This window comes from Dermacentor variabilis, chromosome 10, assembly GCF_050947875.1.
Source record: "Dermacentor variabilis isolate Ectoservices chromosome 10, ASM5094787v1, whole genome shotgun sequence".
In the NCBI taxonomy this organism is placed as follows: domain Eukaryota; kingdom Metazoa; phylum Arthropoda; class Arachnida; order Ixodida; family Ixodidae; genus Dermacentor; species Dermacentor variabilis.
The window spans coordinates 18,922,365-18,940,866 of NC_134577.1; the positions used below are offsets into that span (position 1 = coordinate 18,922,365).

An 18,502-nucleotide genomic window follows, 5' to 3' on the forward strand; every position below is an offset into this window, starting at 1 on the left:
ATAGGATCAGTCAAACGCAGACATATTTGTTCCTATATTATCAGGTACCATGGCGAGACTGACTGATACAAAGAGGACTGCTAACTAAACCAGGTACAAATAATAAATTCTAAACAAAAAATTGCTGATTCCTCATTTGAAAAAACTACCTAAAAGCTCTCGCAGAAGGAATGTCTACTGAACGACTAGCTTTGCAAGAACGACAAATAAAACATCACTGGTTGTCGCGTCAGGTATAAAACTACTGCATGACTAGACTACCAAAAATACACTAAATGACAGAATACAAGCAAAAAATAACAGCTTGTCATGTGAGCTTCAACAGCAAAACCTAAAGCGAGGCTTGAATAACCACTTTCTTTCACTCTTGATAACTTGCGATGCTTTAACAACAGGTGATTGCTAATTATTTCATAATTTACCGAACATTTAGTGTAAAATATTCGTCCGCCTTTAATAAAATAATTCTCTTATTTAAAAGGAAATGAGCAGGCAGGAGCTGGAACCGTGTTCCATGCCAGCGCCACCAGATGTGTGGAGCCTTCTGCGTCGCGCTTCCCTTCGCGTTAGCCAAGTACATGGCGAACTGTGCGGTAGTTGAACGTAGCGAAGGAAGTCGTCGCGATCGGTAAAACGGGGTATGTAAGAGATGGCAATCGACAAAAAAAAGCGTTCTGCATGTCGCTGCAGCACTATTTGCCGGCAACGGGCCAGCATACTTATATTTAGTAATATAAGCACAATTTCTTGCTGAAGTTATGCCGCGTGACAACCCAGGCGAATTCAAAAAGGAAAACGCAAAGCAGGCGACAGCTGTGCGGTCCACGATTTGGGAATGTTTTTCTCTCCAACTGTTTCTCGAGAATACCATGGGGATAAAAGCAATAAAAGCGCACCCTTTGTATGTCATTCTCATCTTGCTTTAAACGCAAGCGAAAGTAAGTCTGCCTGCTGCACAGAAAAGTTCAGGTTTATCGTAGCTGCGTCATAACATAATGCCCAGACACTTGATGTAGTGTATGTGAATACAAGCCTTCCATGATACAGAACTCCTACAAATTGTTGTGATAAACCGGCAAGAAATTTGGAAGTAACCCAACGAGTACAGCATAGCATAAGGAAAATTACTTCGGTGAACACTGGCAACTGCCACCTCAAGAACACAATCAGCGGGTATTTAACTGACACCCTGATTGACCCACAGATGTACAACACTTTCAATTTCAACAGGTGCAGGAGAGCTGTGGAGTTGGGTTCTCGAGCCGTATTCCGTGCGTCTCCTGCCGCCACCAGAAGGTGAGTGCAGACGTTCTTTACGTTTCACAGGCGGCTTGCGCAGTTCGTGTACCGTCAGTCAAAGAGCGTCGTGCTAGTTAAAATGAACCACCGCACATTGATTCATGAATATGTCCAGTAGTTGAATGCGTAGGCTTACTTATGATTCATAGTGAACCAATACCTTTGCGCTAGCGACATACAACTCCTTCGTAATGAACGAAAAAACAGCGCGGAAAGACAAGGCTTCTAGTCCTTGTCTTTTCGCGCTGTTTTTTCGTTCATTACGAAGGAGTTGTATCGCGCTAGCGCAAAGGCCCGAGCCGCCACGATCGCTGACAAAAAATTAAATAGAAAAAAGAAGTACGGGCACCCGCCCACTCAGGTACCCGTAGGGACGCGAGAGGAGACTTTGTGCGAAAAGCACAAAGAATCCCCTGTCCCCCGCTCCGTCTGAGTGGCGGACCACGCCGAACCCCATGGGCGCTGCAGCGGGCCCATTGTTGCCGGCTCCCAGGATTTGAAGTGGGTCAAATCCCGTGGGCGCTGCGGCTCGTCCCTGCCGGCTCCCAGGATTCGAACGTGGGCCCTTGCGAGTGCGAGCTCGAAACACTACCACTCGGCCGACGTCGCGGCACGGTAATCGCCTCGCGAAAGGCCACCGGCTGCGTGTTGCGCAGGCTGCTTATCGCCCCAGGTGAGGGGTGGAAAGGTGCGTGCTATATCAACGCATGCGCACGACTGGTGTTCGTCTGTCGTAGATAGGAGCACTCGCGCGATATATGCGTGAAACGATGGAGGCAGATTAAATTCACTCATGCGCTTTAGCGGCTATACACGTAAGAAGAGCGGCCGAGCAAGATTTCATGAATTATGAAAGAGCTGCAACCCGCACAGTAGATTTCGACAGATGCCACACATCCCTGGAAGTTTGCAGCTACTGTTTTGCATAAACAATAGTAGTGGCGCAGCAAGCATGATCGAACGCAACCTCTGGAAATGTATTTATTTGAGTTGTGTGTCGGTTAAGAATGTGCTACAACGTAACTGCGCAGGATTCCTGCCGGATAAGACAGCGGCGTTGCTCCAGAGCCTGCTGAAGACTTCAGGACGGAACCAGCGTCCACGGCACTCACACACATGCAGTGAAGGTAGGTGGTGTGTCTTTGACTGCCACTATGACAGTGTAGTGAGGGTATATGGTGTCTCTTTGACGGCCACTATGACAGTGTCTCTTTAACTGCCACTATGGCAGTGTAGTGAGTGTAGATGGTGTCTCTTTGACTGCCACTATGACAGTGTCTCTTTAACTGCCACTATGGCAGTGTAGTGAGTGTAGATGGTGTCTCTTTGACTGCCACTATGACAGTGTAGTGAGGGTATATGGTGTCTCTTTGACTGCCACTATGACAGTGTCTCTTTGACTGCCACTATGACAGTGTAGTGAGGGTATATGGTGTCTCTTTGACTGCCACTATGACAGTGTCTCTTTGACTGCCACTATGACAGTGTAGTGAGGGTATATGGTGTCTCTTTGACTGCCACTATGACAGTGTAGTGAGGGTATATGGTGTCTCTTTGACTGCCACTATGACAGTGTCTCTTTAACTGCCACTATGACAGTGTAGTGAAGGTAGATGGTGTCTCTTTAACTGCCACTATGACAGTGTCTCTTTGACTGCCACTATGACAGTGTCTCTTTGACTGCCACTATGACAGTGTAGTGAGGGTATATGGTGTCTCTTTGACTGCCACTATGACAGTGTAGTGAGGGTATATGGTGTCTCTTTGACTGCCACTATGACAGTGTCTCTTTAACTGCCACTATGACAGTGTAGTGAAGGTAGATGGTGTCTCTTTAACTGCCACTATGACAGTGTCTCTTTGACTGCCACTATGACAGTGTCTCTTTGACTGCCACTATGACAGTGTCTCTTTGACTGCCACTATGACAGTGTCTCTTTGACTGCCACTATGACAGTGTCTCTTTGACTGCCACTATGACAGTGTAGTGAAGGTAGATGGTGTCTCTTTAACTGCCACTATGACAGTGTCTCTTTAACTGCCACTATGACAGTGTCTCTTTAACTGCCACTATGACAGTGTCTCTTTAACTGCCACTATGACAGTGTCTCTTTGACTGCCACTATGACAGTGTCTCTTTGACTGCCACTATGACAGTGTCTCTTTGACTGCCACTATGACAGTGTCTCTTTGACTGCCACTATGACAGTGTCTCTTTGACTGCCACTATGACAGTGTCTCTTTGACTGCCACTATGACAGTGTCTCTTTAACTGCCACTATGACAGTGTAGTGAAGGTAGATGGTGTCTCTTTAACTGCCACTATGACAGTGTCTCTTTGACTGCCACTATGACAGTGTCTCTTTAACTGCCACTATGACAGTGTCTCTTTGACTGCCACTATGACAGTGTCTCTTTGACTGCCACTATGACAGTGTCTCTTTGACTGCCACTATGACAGTGTCTCTTTGACTGCCACTATGACAGTGTCTCTTTGACTGCCACTATGACAGTGTAGTGAAGGTAGATGGTGTCTCTTTAACTGCCACTATGACAGTGTAGTGAAGGTAGATGGTGTCTCTTTAACTGCCACTATGACAGTGTCTCTTTAACTGCCACTATGACAGTGTCTCTTTGACTGCCACTATGACAGTGTCTCTTTGACTGCCACTATGACAGTGTCTCTTTGACTGCCACTATGACAGTGTCTCTTTGACTGCCACTATGACAGTGTCTCTTTAACTGCCACTATGACAGTGTAGTGAAGGTAGATGGTGTCTCTTTGACTGCCACTATGACAGTGTCTCTTTGACTGCCACTATGACAGTGTCTCTTTAACTGCCACTATGACAGTGTAGTGAAGGTAGATGGTGTCTCTTTAACTGCCACTATGACAGTGTAGTGAAGGTAGATGGTGGCTCTTTAACTGCCACTATGACAGTGTCTCTTTGACTGCCACTATGACAGTGTCTCTTTGACTGCCACTATGACAGTGTAGTGAAGGTAGATGGTGGCTCTTTAACTGCCACTATGACAGTGTCTCTTTGACTGCCACTATGACAGTGTCTCTTTGACTGCCACTATGACAGTGTCTCTTTGACTGCCACTATGACAGTGTCTCTTTAACTGCCACTATGACAGTGTAGTGAAGGTAGATGGTGTCTCTTTGACTGCCACTATGACAGTGTCTCTTTGACTGCCACTATGACAGTGTAGTGAGTGTAGATGGTGTCTCTTTGACTGCCACTATGACAGTGTAGTGAGTGTAGATGGTGTCTCTTTAACTGCCACTATGACAGTGTCTCTTTAACTGCCACTATGACAGTGTAGTGAGTGTAGATGGTGTCTCTTTAACTGCCACTATGACAGTGTAGTGAGGGTAGATGGTGTCTCTTTGAGCAGCACTATGGGAGAGACCTTTGTCCTGCAGTGGGCGTAACCAGGAGTTCCGTAATTGCGTGCGCTAAGGCTTGTTTGCTGGTCGGCGCCGCATGGAACACTTTCTTTCATCCGTTTATTGTCGTGCGTGGGTATATCCGGGATAATTTCGGCGGTTCTGAGCACCGTGACGAAATGTTGGAAGTGCTCCCTGCGGCAGGACCAGGTTTCACGATGGAGTCCAACTTCGAGGCAGCCCTCTTGTTGATGCCTGCAAAGATGCAGTAGGAATGTAAGTCATGCGAGGCATGCATGGCTTGTCAGCAGTGTGTGCAATCTGCAGCTATACCATTGCACTGAACAAGTGTGCGCAGTGGAAAACATGGACGCTAAGTCTGGTTCGATGAGATGGTTGCAGACATTCGAGTGTTAATCTGGTACATTCTCACTGCGAACGCAGGGACTTTGAATCGCAGCTGCTGTATAAGATAGAATGATGTGTTAAACATGGATACAACCGACTGTCGGTTTGTTGCTATACGAAGCCTTTAGCGTTGGTATCGTCTACACGGTGAGGGCACCGAGGTGTGTAATTGTGCAGCATCGTTGTACACAAGTGCCTTTATAGACGAACCTTACAACTATAATTACAGGGCGAAGCGCAGGCTACGCCACATACAATGCGATTTCTGGCTGAATTACTGTAACCACGACTGCTTGCATTACCTCTTTTGCTGTTCCTTACACACCTTACACAACGAAACTGAAGTATCTTGCTGCGGGGACTTCCATACTATATCTGTCATTTTTCGGAAAGGCTGGGCCGCTCCACAACAGAAACTACTGTGCGTATGGAACTACAGCATCGCAGACCATATTCTATAACGACACGCCTGCGATTGCGTAATGGTGGCAGTACGGTATGTCCCGCGACACTGAACTACTGCACATTTCTCAGTGTGCGGCAGTTCATTTTTCCTAGCGCTCTTTCACCGCGGGCACAACGCATCGCGCAAGCTGTCTGTGAATCGTTACGAAAAAGGCTACACGTACACCTCGGTTAGCGGGATTGACACCGGCTGTTAACTCCACGCACAAGTTGAGCAAGTTACAGTTACGCGTGCGCATCGACATCGGACCACGCCGATGAAATTGCCATTGTGTATGGTACTCCGGAAAGCGACTCGTGCATCTGTACAAGACAAGCATCTGTAGGGCCGCAGAAATATACCCTGCCTCATTTTAGAAACGTCTACTGTGCGGGTTGCAGCTCTTTCATAATTCATGAAATCTTGCTCGGCCGCTCTTCATAGCCGTCAAAGCGCATGTGCGAATTTAATCTGCCTCCATCGTTTCACGCATATATCGCAGGCGGGAGTGCTCCTATCTACGACAGACGAACACCAGTCGTGCGCATGCGTTGATATAGCACGCACCTTTCCACCCCTCACCTGGGGCGATAAGCAGCCTGCGCAACACGCAGCCGGTGGCCTTTCGCAAGGCGATTACCGTGCCGCGACGTCGGCCGAGTGGTTAGTGTCTCGAGCTCGCACACGCAAGGGCCCACGTTCGAATCCCGGGAGCCGGCAGGGACGAGCCGCAGCGCCCACGGGATTTGACCCACTTCAAATCCTGGGAGCCGGCAACAATGTGCCCGCTGCAGCGCCCATGGGGTTCGGCGTGGTCCGCCACTCAGACGGAGCGGGGGACAGGGGATTCTTTGTGCTTTTCGCACAAAGTCTCCTCTCGCGTCCCTACGGGTACCTGAGTGGGCGGGTGCCCGTACTTCTTTTTTCTATTTAATTTTTTGTCAGCGATCGTGGCGGCTCGGGCCTTTGCGCTAGCGCGATACAACTCCTTCGTAATGAACGAAAAAACAGCGCGAAAAGACAAGGACTAGAAGCCTTGTCTTTCCGCGCTGTTTTTTCGTTCATTACGAAGGAGTATGTCGCTAGCGCAAAGGTATTGGTTCACTATGAATCATAAATAAGCCTACGCATTCAACTACTGGACATTTTCATGAATCAATGTGCGGTGGTTCATTTTAACTAGCACGACGCTCTTTGACTGACGGTACACGAACTGCGGAAGCCGCCTGTGAAACGTTAAGAACGTCCGCACTCACCTGCTTCTGCTGGCTAGGAGGACGTCTGGTGGCGGCAGGAGACACCCGGAAGGCGGCTCGAGGACACTCCTGCACCGGTTGAAATACAGGGCCGGGTGTTAGTTAAACACCCGCCTCTTTCCTGATAGTCATCTCGAAATAGTAGTTCGCAGCGTTCACCAATGTAACTTTCTTTTTGGCTGTATCTGGTGCTCGATGGCTTACTTCGAAATTTCTTCCCGGTTCGCAACAATTCGCATGAGTTCTGTATCGCGGTAACCTTGTGGACGCATGTAGTATATGTACGTGGGCAATGTGTATGGCGCAGCTAATATAGAGTAGCACTGTTCTGCACAGAAAACATATTTTGGCTTATAGTTCAAAAAATGAGGGTAGCATACAAAGGGTGCGCATTTATCCCCGTGCAATTATCAAGAAACAGTTCGTGAAGAACACCTTCCCAAATCGCTCGTCCTTCGGAGCCACCACAAATCATCATTAACATCAGCCTATTTTATGTTCACTGCAGGACGAAGGCCTCTCCCTGCGATCTCCAATTAGCGCATGCAAATTTCATCGCCCCACCTAGTCTTCTACCGTCCTCAACTGCGCTTCCCTTCTCTTACCACCCATTCTGTAATCCTAATGGTCCAAGAGTTACATGATCTGCCCAGCTCCATTTTTTTTCTTGATGTCAATTAGAATATCGGCTGTACTCGTTTGCTCTCAGATCCGTCTCTTAATGTGATGCCTACCATTCTTCATTCCGTCGCTACAATTTAACCTTCCCTCTCAAATGCAACAAATTTCATTAAAAATTGTCCTGCGGTTATCTCAGGAAAGCGTTTTCGCATTCAGCATGCATTTAATAGGCCGCGTCGGATTTGGGCACGAGCTAAAGCTTGCTCTTGAGCCTCATGTGCCAGTTCCACACTTTTGTTCCCTGAATTAATGCCGTACAAGACATTCTTCTAAGCTTGCCGCCGTGTTCGCCTTCTCTGGGATTTCATATTCTGAAATTTTCTGCAGTTTCGGGATAGGCGACGTATGCACCACGCTTTATTTTCTTTTTTCCGGGTCTCCTTGTACTCATCATTCCACCGCGAAACTCGCCCTTCCACAACGAAGTTACCGCTTGGTTGTGGAATGAATTTCTTTCCTGCTTCGATCGTAAAAGCAGTAAAATGGGCTATACTGCGTCTCGAATACTACAATCGGTGACAAAATGTCGTCATACGTTAGTCGATTCCTTAAAATTATCCCAGTCGGCGGAGGCTAGTTACTTGTTGAGCACATTCTTGTTGCTCAATGACCTTTAACATAACAGTGAAGTGGTCATTTCCGTAAGGATTCTTTATAACGGTCCAGCCTAAGTAAAGGAGAAGAGCTGCCAAACCTGCAGCTTACTAGGAAGTTATCCACAAATCGACTTTTTTCGTCGCATTATAATCTCGCCACATAATGTGGCGAGCATTGAAATCTCCCATGAGTATGCAGAACTCGGGAAGCTTATAAACGAGTTATAGAAATCGCTTTTTCACAGCTTTTAGGTATAGAAAATACGGTTAATGACTTATTAAACAGAATAGCCGGAACTGACACTGCCTGAAGGGGCGTTTCAAGGGCGACGTGTCGACAAGCTATACATTTGTCTGCTACTATCGCTTCACCGCCAGAGGCGTTAGCTTCATCGCGGTCTTTCAGGAGGATTGTGTATCGACAAGGAAAGCTTGTTTGTTGGTTTCAGGTGAGTCTCTTGAACACACAACTTCGGATTCTATTTGTATAGGAATTTTCTAACGTCGTCGAGGTTACGAAGAAGCACTCTGACATTCTATTGTGGTATTTGTGTCTTCATAATGAGGAAAGTAATTGTGCTGTGTGTTTAAGCACACAGCACAATTACTTCACACACACAGCACTGTTTAAGAGGCGAAGATTAGCTTTCGGGGCTCTTTGCAGACGCCGTGAGATGAGATTTCTTTTTTCTTTTTTTTGATTGGTCGAGAGAATCCCGCCGAGTCAGTCGCCGCTGTCTGCGGCTACTGACTGGGTGTTATGTCCATCGCGTCTTCTGGACACGCGCTGTGTTTGGTGCGAAGGCCTCTACACGTCGGATGAGACCTTTGAGGCTACCAGCCCTGAGCTGTATGGCCCCTTCTGCTGCGCTAGCTGTAGCCACCAAGTAGGCAGACTGCGTTGCCGCCGGCTCACTTATGCGTCAGCCGGTCCGCCACTGGAAGGCGTCCTGACGCTGCCGCCTCACGCGCCACTTCTGCAAAGCTGTTCTTTTGCGGGTAAGGCACCAGCCCCCTTGGTTCCTTGAGTGAGAGGTTCTCTTTTACCTTAATTGCTGCGATTTGTTTCTACCTTTTCCAGGATGGCCGGACAGCGAGTGTGCGGCGTGCAGTTTACACAGTGTAGAGGGTATTCGCAGGAATGAGATAGGCGTCCGTGTGCACAGGTCAGTCAGCCTCGGCAGTTCTGGGTACTGCGGCTGAATCTCTGGCATTTGAATCAACGGAGAGGGTTCGGGACGTAAGGCCGTACTCGGATTTGGAGGTCTCCTGCCTCGATGATTTCTGGCAGCTCACTGCAACCCAATGTGAGAATTAGGTGCTTAGGGTAAACTTTCTTTTTCGTTTTTTTTTGTGACGCCTTATTCTGATTCGTATTACGTTGACAACATATTGTTCTTTCCATTCTTCAAGAAGTTCAGTTTCAGTCAGCTTCATCGAATCATCATCGGAAATCACACCGTGGATGGTATTCATGGTTGCGGTATGGGGTCACTGAAACCGACATGTTCCCGAAAGTTTTTAATATTGCTTTTCGTCACGAACTTCCAAGAGGAGGCCGCCACTTGGAACTGTTGATACATTATAGCCTGGGCCAATAGTCTGACTCAGACATTTTCAAACGAGGAAATGCGAGATCAGTCTCGACGTCTTTCCTGGTTTCTCAGAGTGAATTGCTTGGTAGCGGGGGAAGTTCCCTGTGTTTCGACCAAAAAATTTAAGTACTTCTTCGGTGCGCCCTTGTTTCTGAGGGTAATCGGCGAGTTTTTGAAATAAAATACCCCTTGGAAATGTTCAGGTTTCGGCATTAACGCCAGCCGCCAAGCGTGGAACCCAACAATGGGACGCTGCAGGTCTTATAAAAAAAACAACTCCCGCGGGCACCAACTGTGCGTTTGCGCTATAAACAAATATGTGCAACCACGGCTCGTTTTTCCATACAAGGTTAACCCTTGCTGCTGAGAAGATTGGAAGTAAAAAGGAAGTGAATACAGGAAAGACGGTAAGTGAGAGAGAAAGTCGAAGGTTGGAGAGAGAGTTTCGAAAAGGGTAAACATTTTCAATTTAATCGCATACGTAGGTATGCCATGGCAGCAGACTCAGTTTCGTGTCGCCGATAAACATCTAATACTCATGACCCTACTCAGCCTTTCCGTTCGTACTTTATTTCAAATACCGCAATCAACCCACATATTTTAGGATTTGCGTACGTATTACCCATAACATCTACTTAATTTACACGAAATATAAACAGTTAAGGCGTCCCGTATGGTTCTCCAACGACACCGGAAAAACTAACGACAAACCTGCATCAAAATCAGGAATAACCGAGGGTTCAGAAATTCTTCGCAACGCGTCCATTTAAACTAGATACTCTAAGGACTACACAGACATTACACGTCACACTCCCACAGTCTTCGTCGAACTTGAGTTCCCGCCAAATGGCGCGGAGGCGCAAGCAGGGGCGCGATTTGCCGCCAAATGCTAGCTCTGGATACCAGCTCGTTCCGCGTCTCTTGGTAGACTAGTTGGATCATTTCTGTTCAAGATTTTGTCTGATGCAGTTGTTTTAGGACTTTGGGAAAATATGTGAATAACGGCGGCACGATACTCTGTAACACTTGAATCTGTCAACTCTCTAATAAGACTTTAATTAGGCTAAATATTAGTTCACATGTTTCTGACTCGTCGCACGGCGTGCTTCGTACGTCAATGAACCCTAAACACCGTGCCTCGCGTGATTCACCAAAGAGACGAGTATTCAGTAATTTTCAAAGCACAGTGTCGCTCCAGGCACTTCTGCCTTTCTGTACACGTCACTCATACGATGGTTCCGCATTCATAGGCGTATCTACCGAGGGGAAAAGGGGGGCACCTGCCTCCCCAACTCTTCAAAGTGGGCACTATCGGCTGCAGGCTGGAAAGTCAGACTAAACTACAGCTGAAGCTAACTTTTCTTTCTTGGGAAGAGCAATCGCTTAGTAATGCTTTTCTTTACTACGCATCCCCTGCTTGGACAGCGAAGATTTATGTCTTTCGTGCCTTCTCGGGACGCCCTGTAGAAGACACTCACGTTGCGCAGAGCGCCTGACGCCGATCAGTTACCGTCCTAACCAACGTCAGCTTGCGTAACTTGCATCATGCCCAGGTTTTTGGGACCCCTATTGCCGTGTTAGAAAACACAATCAGCTTGGTGCATTTAACCTGCGTGCGAGGGGGAAGTCTGGAGAAAAGTATTACAATCAGCCGCGCCCAACGACTGGCGTGCCTTACGGCATGAGATGGTTGGTTTATCAAATGTCGGAACCATTTATTCTCTGTCTACAGAAATAGTCTACGTAGCGTTGCAGTTTCAGTTTATTAACGCCATGAACAGTCTATTCAAACGTCTTACACGTATAACTTTCCAATTTCATCGTGCAATCACGGTTCATCGTAAACATGCTAGTGAAAATGACCTTGGTCGAACGTTCTGAGCCATTTGAATTGTCATTTCTGTGTCATTTCTGACTTTCACGACTTCATTTTCAGGCTGTTTTTACATAACAGCTACATAATTACTTGTTTTGTGACAGGAGAAATAAACAGCACATATTCCGTATTTTGAAAAACGGGGCCCACTTTTTCGTGAGGTGTACCGAAAATTCGCACTGTGTAGGTTGCTTATGTTCACTGAAAACAGTTATCGATGGTCGCTTTCTCGCAATTCCTATGCGTTATACATGGTAATTAATTGTTTCCCTCCGGTATCCTCTTTAAAATAGTGTTTATATTTATACGAAGTGAGAAACAATGTCCTGAGTGACGAGCGATACCTGTTTGTCCGGTGTTCATGGCACCCTTTGAAGAAAGTTATTAATTGAAGCATTCCAGAGTGTTCATGGTAAGGTTTGTAACAGCGCACCCAAGATAAGGACAACAGAAGGAATAAAACGACGACATGGCGAGGGCATTACCATGAATCCCAACCAACTGGCCCAATTTGCCATTCCAGAGTGTCATGCTGCCGCTAAGCTAAATGTTTCACAGACTCCTAAAATAACAGCACAAGAGACGGTCAACCATCTCCTTCCGTGAATTCCGTGAAAACAGAGAATTTTAAGCGCAATGCGTTGCGAAACTTTCATTTTCCTGCTTTAAATGCAAGTGTTGCAGATAATTACTGAAACCCCATTTTCCCATGCGTTTTCGTGCATCATACGAGATTGGTATTTTGTTTCTCCGGTGAAAACAGTGAGCTAAACAACGTACCTTCTTTATACATGTGGGTAAAATTAGGGCTTGGTTTGAGAATGTGTAGGCAATGTTCAGAATAAGTGGGTTAAATGCGCGTTTTCCAGTATAATATATACGCAGGTGGTCCATAGCGTTATTAGTCTTTTTTACGAGCGGTGTTAAACTTACACGGCCCCATTGACATGATTACAACTGCAATGGAGGTCAAATTTTGCGAACATAAGTAGAACAATACGCCAAGTTTATGTGCGAGGGTAAATGCATGTTGATCAAATACAGCGTTAAGAGAATTGTAAGCAAGTGTTCAAAAGCATCCCGCTGCTGCCATTAGCTAGGTTTCCCAATCTCCAAAGAGAACTGTGGGTTTCGAATATGTTATACTTTGAAACAATAGGCAGCATTTTAAGTGTTAACATTTCTGGCTTATTTAGAAGCGTTAAGCATAATTATTGAACCCTCTCTTCCTTTCTTTAATTTTTCATACGTGACATATTAGTTTCACCCGATATCCTCACCAAATTAAAGGAAAGAGATTCGTATTGTTTGGTGACTGCATATGCAATAAATTGCGTATACAAGCAATATAGAGTGCTATGAGCGCGCCTAACAAGTGAAAGAGAACTCAGCCCGCTGCCTTGGCTAAACAATAAAAGCCACCAAGACCAGATTTAGCGAAAAATGATGGTACGCTATGAAAACTCTGTGCGAAGTAAGGCTGCATCAAACACAGCCTCTGTGAAAAAAATTCTTATACAAGCTTTAGGGCCTGTGATATGGCTGCTATCAGCTATGCTTCCCAGTGTCTCGACATACCTATACTTTACAACAGGTTTATATTTTGTGGAAAGCGGGCAGGGGACATGGTAACCGCAATCTGCGACAAAGTTTTTTTTATGTTCCTGCTCCAGTTAGAAGAGCTGCAAATAATTACTGTAGGAAATTACTGATAGCAACAAATAAGAAATTTGTTTCCCTATATTCAGGCGTCATACCATCTACCGACTGGGTTTCAGCGATGCACTCGGTGAACTAAACAAGGCATCTTGTTTATAATTGGCGAAAATGAAGAGCGCATTATAGGCAATATGAAGGTAAACTTGAAAGACAGGGGACTAATTAAGGCATTTACAGTAAATTACGCATACAAGCGTATTTTACCGTAACCTGGAGTTTTATGAACGTGTTTTGCGAACAGAGAATTTATCCCGCTGCCCAGGAAAACTGTGAACTCAATTGATATCAAATCTAGTGGAAATAGTGATTGGGGGGGGGGGGGGGTCGGGGTAGAAAGGAAGGTAGGTAGGGTGAATGTTATGGCGAAGTAAGATGTGCGCTGATGAATTACTGGCTTTTTAGAAATTCCCAGCAAGAAGTGCTCCAAAGCATTAATTGTGGGCAAGTTTTCAAACAGAACAGTCAAATTTATAAAGGCAACTGTTTAAAGCACTAGATATAGTCAATAGAAACAAACTTTTATTGCAACCCTTGGAAAGCAACAGCTTAGCTGGAAATCGGGTTGTAATACTCCCAAGGTCACACACATATGCTGCCTTTTTTTTTTGAATACTGCGCGCAATTTATGTTGACTGTACTTTGTTGCGTATAACTTTGACAATACTGTTACGGAAACCAGCGATACATTTATGCCGCAGACTTAAACTTGAAGTACAAATATTTGTTTCATTATTAAAATAGTTTACAGCAAATGCGCATTTCGTATGTGCGCTGTACTGCTTCTACTGGGCGCGGCCCTCGACCACTGTGGGGCATTCATTGCCTTTTGTCCCTGCATCTTGACATTTTACATAGTTGCATAAAATAAATGTATATTCAAATAAATTGACGGGCCCCCATGGTTCAACACGTGTGGTTGATAAATAGGTCTATGTCTCTTAAGTATAACTGACAGACGCATTCCTAGGCTTTTCATGTTATTGTAATAGTAGTTTTAACACACACACACACACACACACACACACACACACACATATATATATATATATATATATATATATATATATATATATATATATAGTGAGACAGACAGACAGAGAGAGAGAGAGAGATATGTCAGATCTCTCGCGGTTCGCACCCCCCCCCCCCCCTTCGAGAAATAGTTGGTACGCCACTGTCCGTATTCACTGTAAATATGAAAGGTCTTCTATTTATGATCCTTCTACAGAGGAGGAAAAGCTTTTTAGGTGGCTCATGTAACACTTCTAAAGAAGCCGGAAACGAGTTTTTACCAATATTTATCCACTCATTCACACAGCCATTTCAAGATGTTGCCTTCCTATTGCCTTTAAGAATCGCCACGATTCATAACATTATATACTTTGTGAGTCATTTACTTTTTTCATAAAACCGTGCAAACTGGCACATAACTTTCTTTTTTTTCTGTCACCTTAGCAGCGCCGCTGTGATACAGTGAACTTTTAGCCAGATATAGTTTCTCAGACCTGGGATAGGAAAAGAAAAAACTATGCAGCCGACAGAATCCGACTTATCCGACAGAATCCAGTGAAGGTCCTTCTTTGGGGTGTCACAATACGAATATCTATTGCGTGTAATTAAATCACATGCCTTGAATTGTTGGATCTAAATATAACTTATTAATGCCCTGGTTCGGTTGAAACATTAGACGCATATAATGATAACTGCCGCTCGTTAAGGAATTATAACAAAATATATTCATCCACGGACATTTCGATTGCTTCGCGTGGCACGCGCTTCAGCGCAAGCGGCAGGCTGAATCCAATCATCCAGTGGATAAAGCTAGACGGCAGGCTGCGAAATCTCCAGTAAAGGCAAAGTTGCCTGCAGAAACACCGGAGCAAAGGGAGGCTATAGGTTAGCACGTTATAGAGAAGCTAACCAAGCGCGGAAGCGTGCCAAGATCGAAGCTACTGCAACAGCCGCCGTCGTTCATCAGCCCGAACAACAACAAGGAGAAAGAGACGAAGCCGTGGACACAAGCAACGGCAGCAACAACGAAGGTTTGACGAACCACGCCCTTCGGCTGGCGGCAAGCTCCAGTGGAGGTTTCACCGCGACTTCGCGGGCAACCCGTTTGCCAGCGTGTGTAACGCGTGTGAAAGACTGTGGCCTAACTTTAATGAAAGGCTGTGCGCATAATCTTTGCCAAACTAGGCCAAACACACCTTCCGTTCACGACTGCTGGGATTACAAGAGTTAATAGGAAGCTTTAGCGCGAGCTCAACTCCGACGCGGCCTATTCAAATACACGGAAAACGCGAACACGTTTTTCTGAGATAACCCCTTGACCAATTTCCATGAAATTTGCTGAATTTCAGAGAAAAAGTTAAATTCTCGTGACTGTTAGAAGCGAAATTTCGATTAAGGCCCTATATTTTGTTACAATAATTTTCGAAATTCAAAAGTAAAAAAATAGAAAGCACTATATTAACAAATCAATAGCACTGCGTCTAAAACAGAGATCGCGTCTTTGTAAAAGGCACCCCTTAGATCATTGATGACAATGTATATCGTGTAACTAAAGAGCGCCAGGCCAATGGTAATGAGTTCAAAGTGGAAAAATAAATTACGAGCAATAGATGTGGCAGGGCTGTAAATGTGCCTAAAAGGAGGTCGCTGTAAAGTGCGCAAGAGCTACATGTAATACAACTATGGTAATGACTATGAAGCGTGCCAAAGAGACAAAAGATACATTGTCCCAGGCTAAAATTGGTCCGAAGCTAAAGATCCCCAAAAGCAGTACTGCCTTAACAGAGTTCTTGAAGCGCAAGGACATGAAGGCGTGTGCTATACAAGGACTACTATCACAGCTGCATTTTCAGGAGCGAGGATGCGCTACGAAACTATCGGGCTATTAACATGCAAGACCACATCGTTCAAGAAAGCTAGGGTAGCTTTGGTGGTAAAAAGGCGTTTTTTACCAAGAAACATAGCGGGATGGAGAGGGACACGATAGTGGCATGCTAGAGGAAAATGTTTCCCAAGTTTGGCTTAACCAAGTGGAGCTGATTATTTGTTTCAATGTCTTACAAGCGCTGCCAGTGGCTTACCCTCGATGCATCTATGCCAGGAGCCCTGCATCTTGTCACATGTCTACGAGAAGAATAATTATTGGACAAATAAGAGTAAAGCTCAACGAAAACATGAGTTTTATGCTTTTGTGAAGAAATTAACGTTTTACTAGACCTAACAAGTCTGTGAATATTATTGCTTTCAAGTTTTAATTTCTTTCAATGTTTTACCGCAGGCAGTACTGCATAGGCTTCTGCAGGGAAGGCACTTAGTAGGGGGTTCAGTACGTGAGGTTTAGAAAAAAAGGAACGAACAGCAGCGTAAGACACGCCAGCACGCGACTTTGACGCGTCTGTGTAGAATTCGGAGCAATAGTATTTCGATTGAAGTTCACGGAAATCCATAGCGATTTCGTGCTCAGGAACCTGCTTTGTGACGTCTACAAAGTATACGGTGCAACCTATCACCTGCCACTCCCATGGTGGTATTACCTTAACTGGGGGCATTAGGCGATGTTCGTGAATTGGGACATCCATTTCTTCGCTAATTTCTCTCACACGCAGTGAGAAAGGTAGTGTCACAGAAGGACTTTTGGGAAAAATTGTAGAACGCGTCAAGTCGTTAAGAATAAGCTTTAGCTCGGGTGCTCCGGTCTAAATACATTTAAAGGGAGAATTCGTTTTCTCAGGAACCACTGCACCAAATTTGGCGAGGTTTGTTGCATTTAAAAGAAAAACTTAAAATCTAGTGACTGTTGGTTTCGAATTTTTAATCTAGCGTGAATTTTTTATTGGAAATTGGCAAAAATTGGGAATTTTCAGGAAATGAAATTATCAACTTTACAACACTAACTCAGCACGGAAAAATGATATTACAATTCTGTTAATTGCATATGATAGTACATCCAAAGCGGACAAAATTAGTGTGGTACACGTGAACCTAGCAAAGTTCAGTAATATGGAAATACAGCTTTTGCAGAACCTTTGTAAACAGCGTAACGAATTCACGTAAGATACAAATTGACATATCGAATTTGTCCGGTTTGAATGATCTAATGAATGCCCTTTACAGAACCGCGGTATCTGTTCTTGATGCAGGCTTATTAAGCTGTAAACTTCATGCTTCTATTTTTTTCAAAGTTTTGTATTTTTGAAAATCTTTCAAAAACATTTCAGGCCCTAAATCGGAATTCCGCTTCCGGAAGTCACTAGAACTTAAACTTTTCTCTCAAATCCAACAAATGTCATCAAAATCGGTCCAGGGGTTGGCTCATAAAAACGTTTTTGCGTTTTAGATGTATTTGAATAGGCCGTGTCGGAGTTGGGCCCGAGCTAAAGCTTCCTCTTCACGGTTGGGAGACACGGATGCTCTTTATCACAGTGCACTTTCAGGAGATAGGTGAAGCCGATGTATGTACTCTCAAAATGGAGTGACCACTCATCTGACTCTGCGTATAGACTTTCCACAGGGCTTGTTCTAAATGCGTCAGTGGCCAGGCGGATACCCTGATGGTGGACAGGGTCTAACGTCTTTCGCGCGCTTTGGGCAGCACAGTTATATACCATGGCACTATAGTCCAATCGTGATCGAATTAGGCTCCTGTAAAGATTCAATAAACACTTCCTGGCGCTACTCTATGCAGTATGGGATAGGATTTTAAGTTCATTGTTTTTGGACATTTTGCTTTAAGACTTTTTATGAGTGGAATGAAAGCAAGCCTGCAGTCGAGTATAACACCTAGAAATTCGTGCTCTTTGTTGACAGGTATTTGTTTTCCGCACAGTTCTGCAAAAGTATCTGGAACCAGGCCTCTCTTTCTTGTATTTGGCCTCTATTTCTTCCAATTAGCCTCGGCTAGTTTCCAGCGAGGAACATGCGGAGAGGAGTGATTTTGTTTTACTAGGTTTAGAGTTACTGGAAAGTGATCACTTCCAAATGGATTTTTAATTACACACCATTTTAAATAAACCATGGAAGATGGAAGCAGAGCCGATCGACAGGTTTATTGACGAGTATGAATTACGATATGGATTATAATAAGTCGGTTCTTTCTTATTGAAGGGACACACACCGGAAGTTAAAAGGAAATTTTCAATGACTTCTGGCGTCGCATCGTGAGTCTCCCCACATCGTGTTATGGGCGTTAAAATGCTTCAAGAGCATGTAAGGTTCGGCAAGC

General features: G+C 45.0%; 1 protein-coding gene across 1 annotated transcript in view; it reads left to right on the forward strand.

Annotated features, from left to right (window-relative positions):
• LOC142559449 (uncharacterized) overlaps positions 1-18,502 on the forward strand; it is a 217,871-nt gene that overhangs the window by 155,688 nt on the left and 43,681 nt on the right. Inside the window, exons 5-6 of the mRNA XM_075671040.1 lie at positions 1,231-1,296; positions 2,331-2,426. Coding sequence (XP_075527155.1) covers positions 1,231-1,296; positions 2,331-2,426 — 162 coding nt within the window. The remainder of the gene's footprint in view (positions 1-1,230; positions 1,297-2,330; positions 2,427-18,502) is intronic.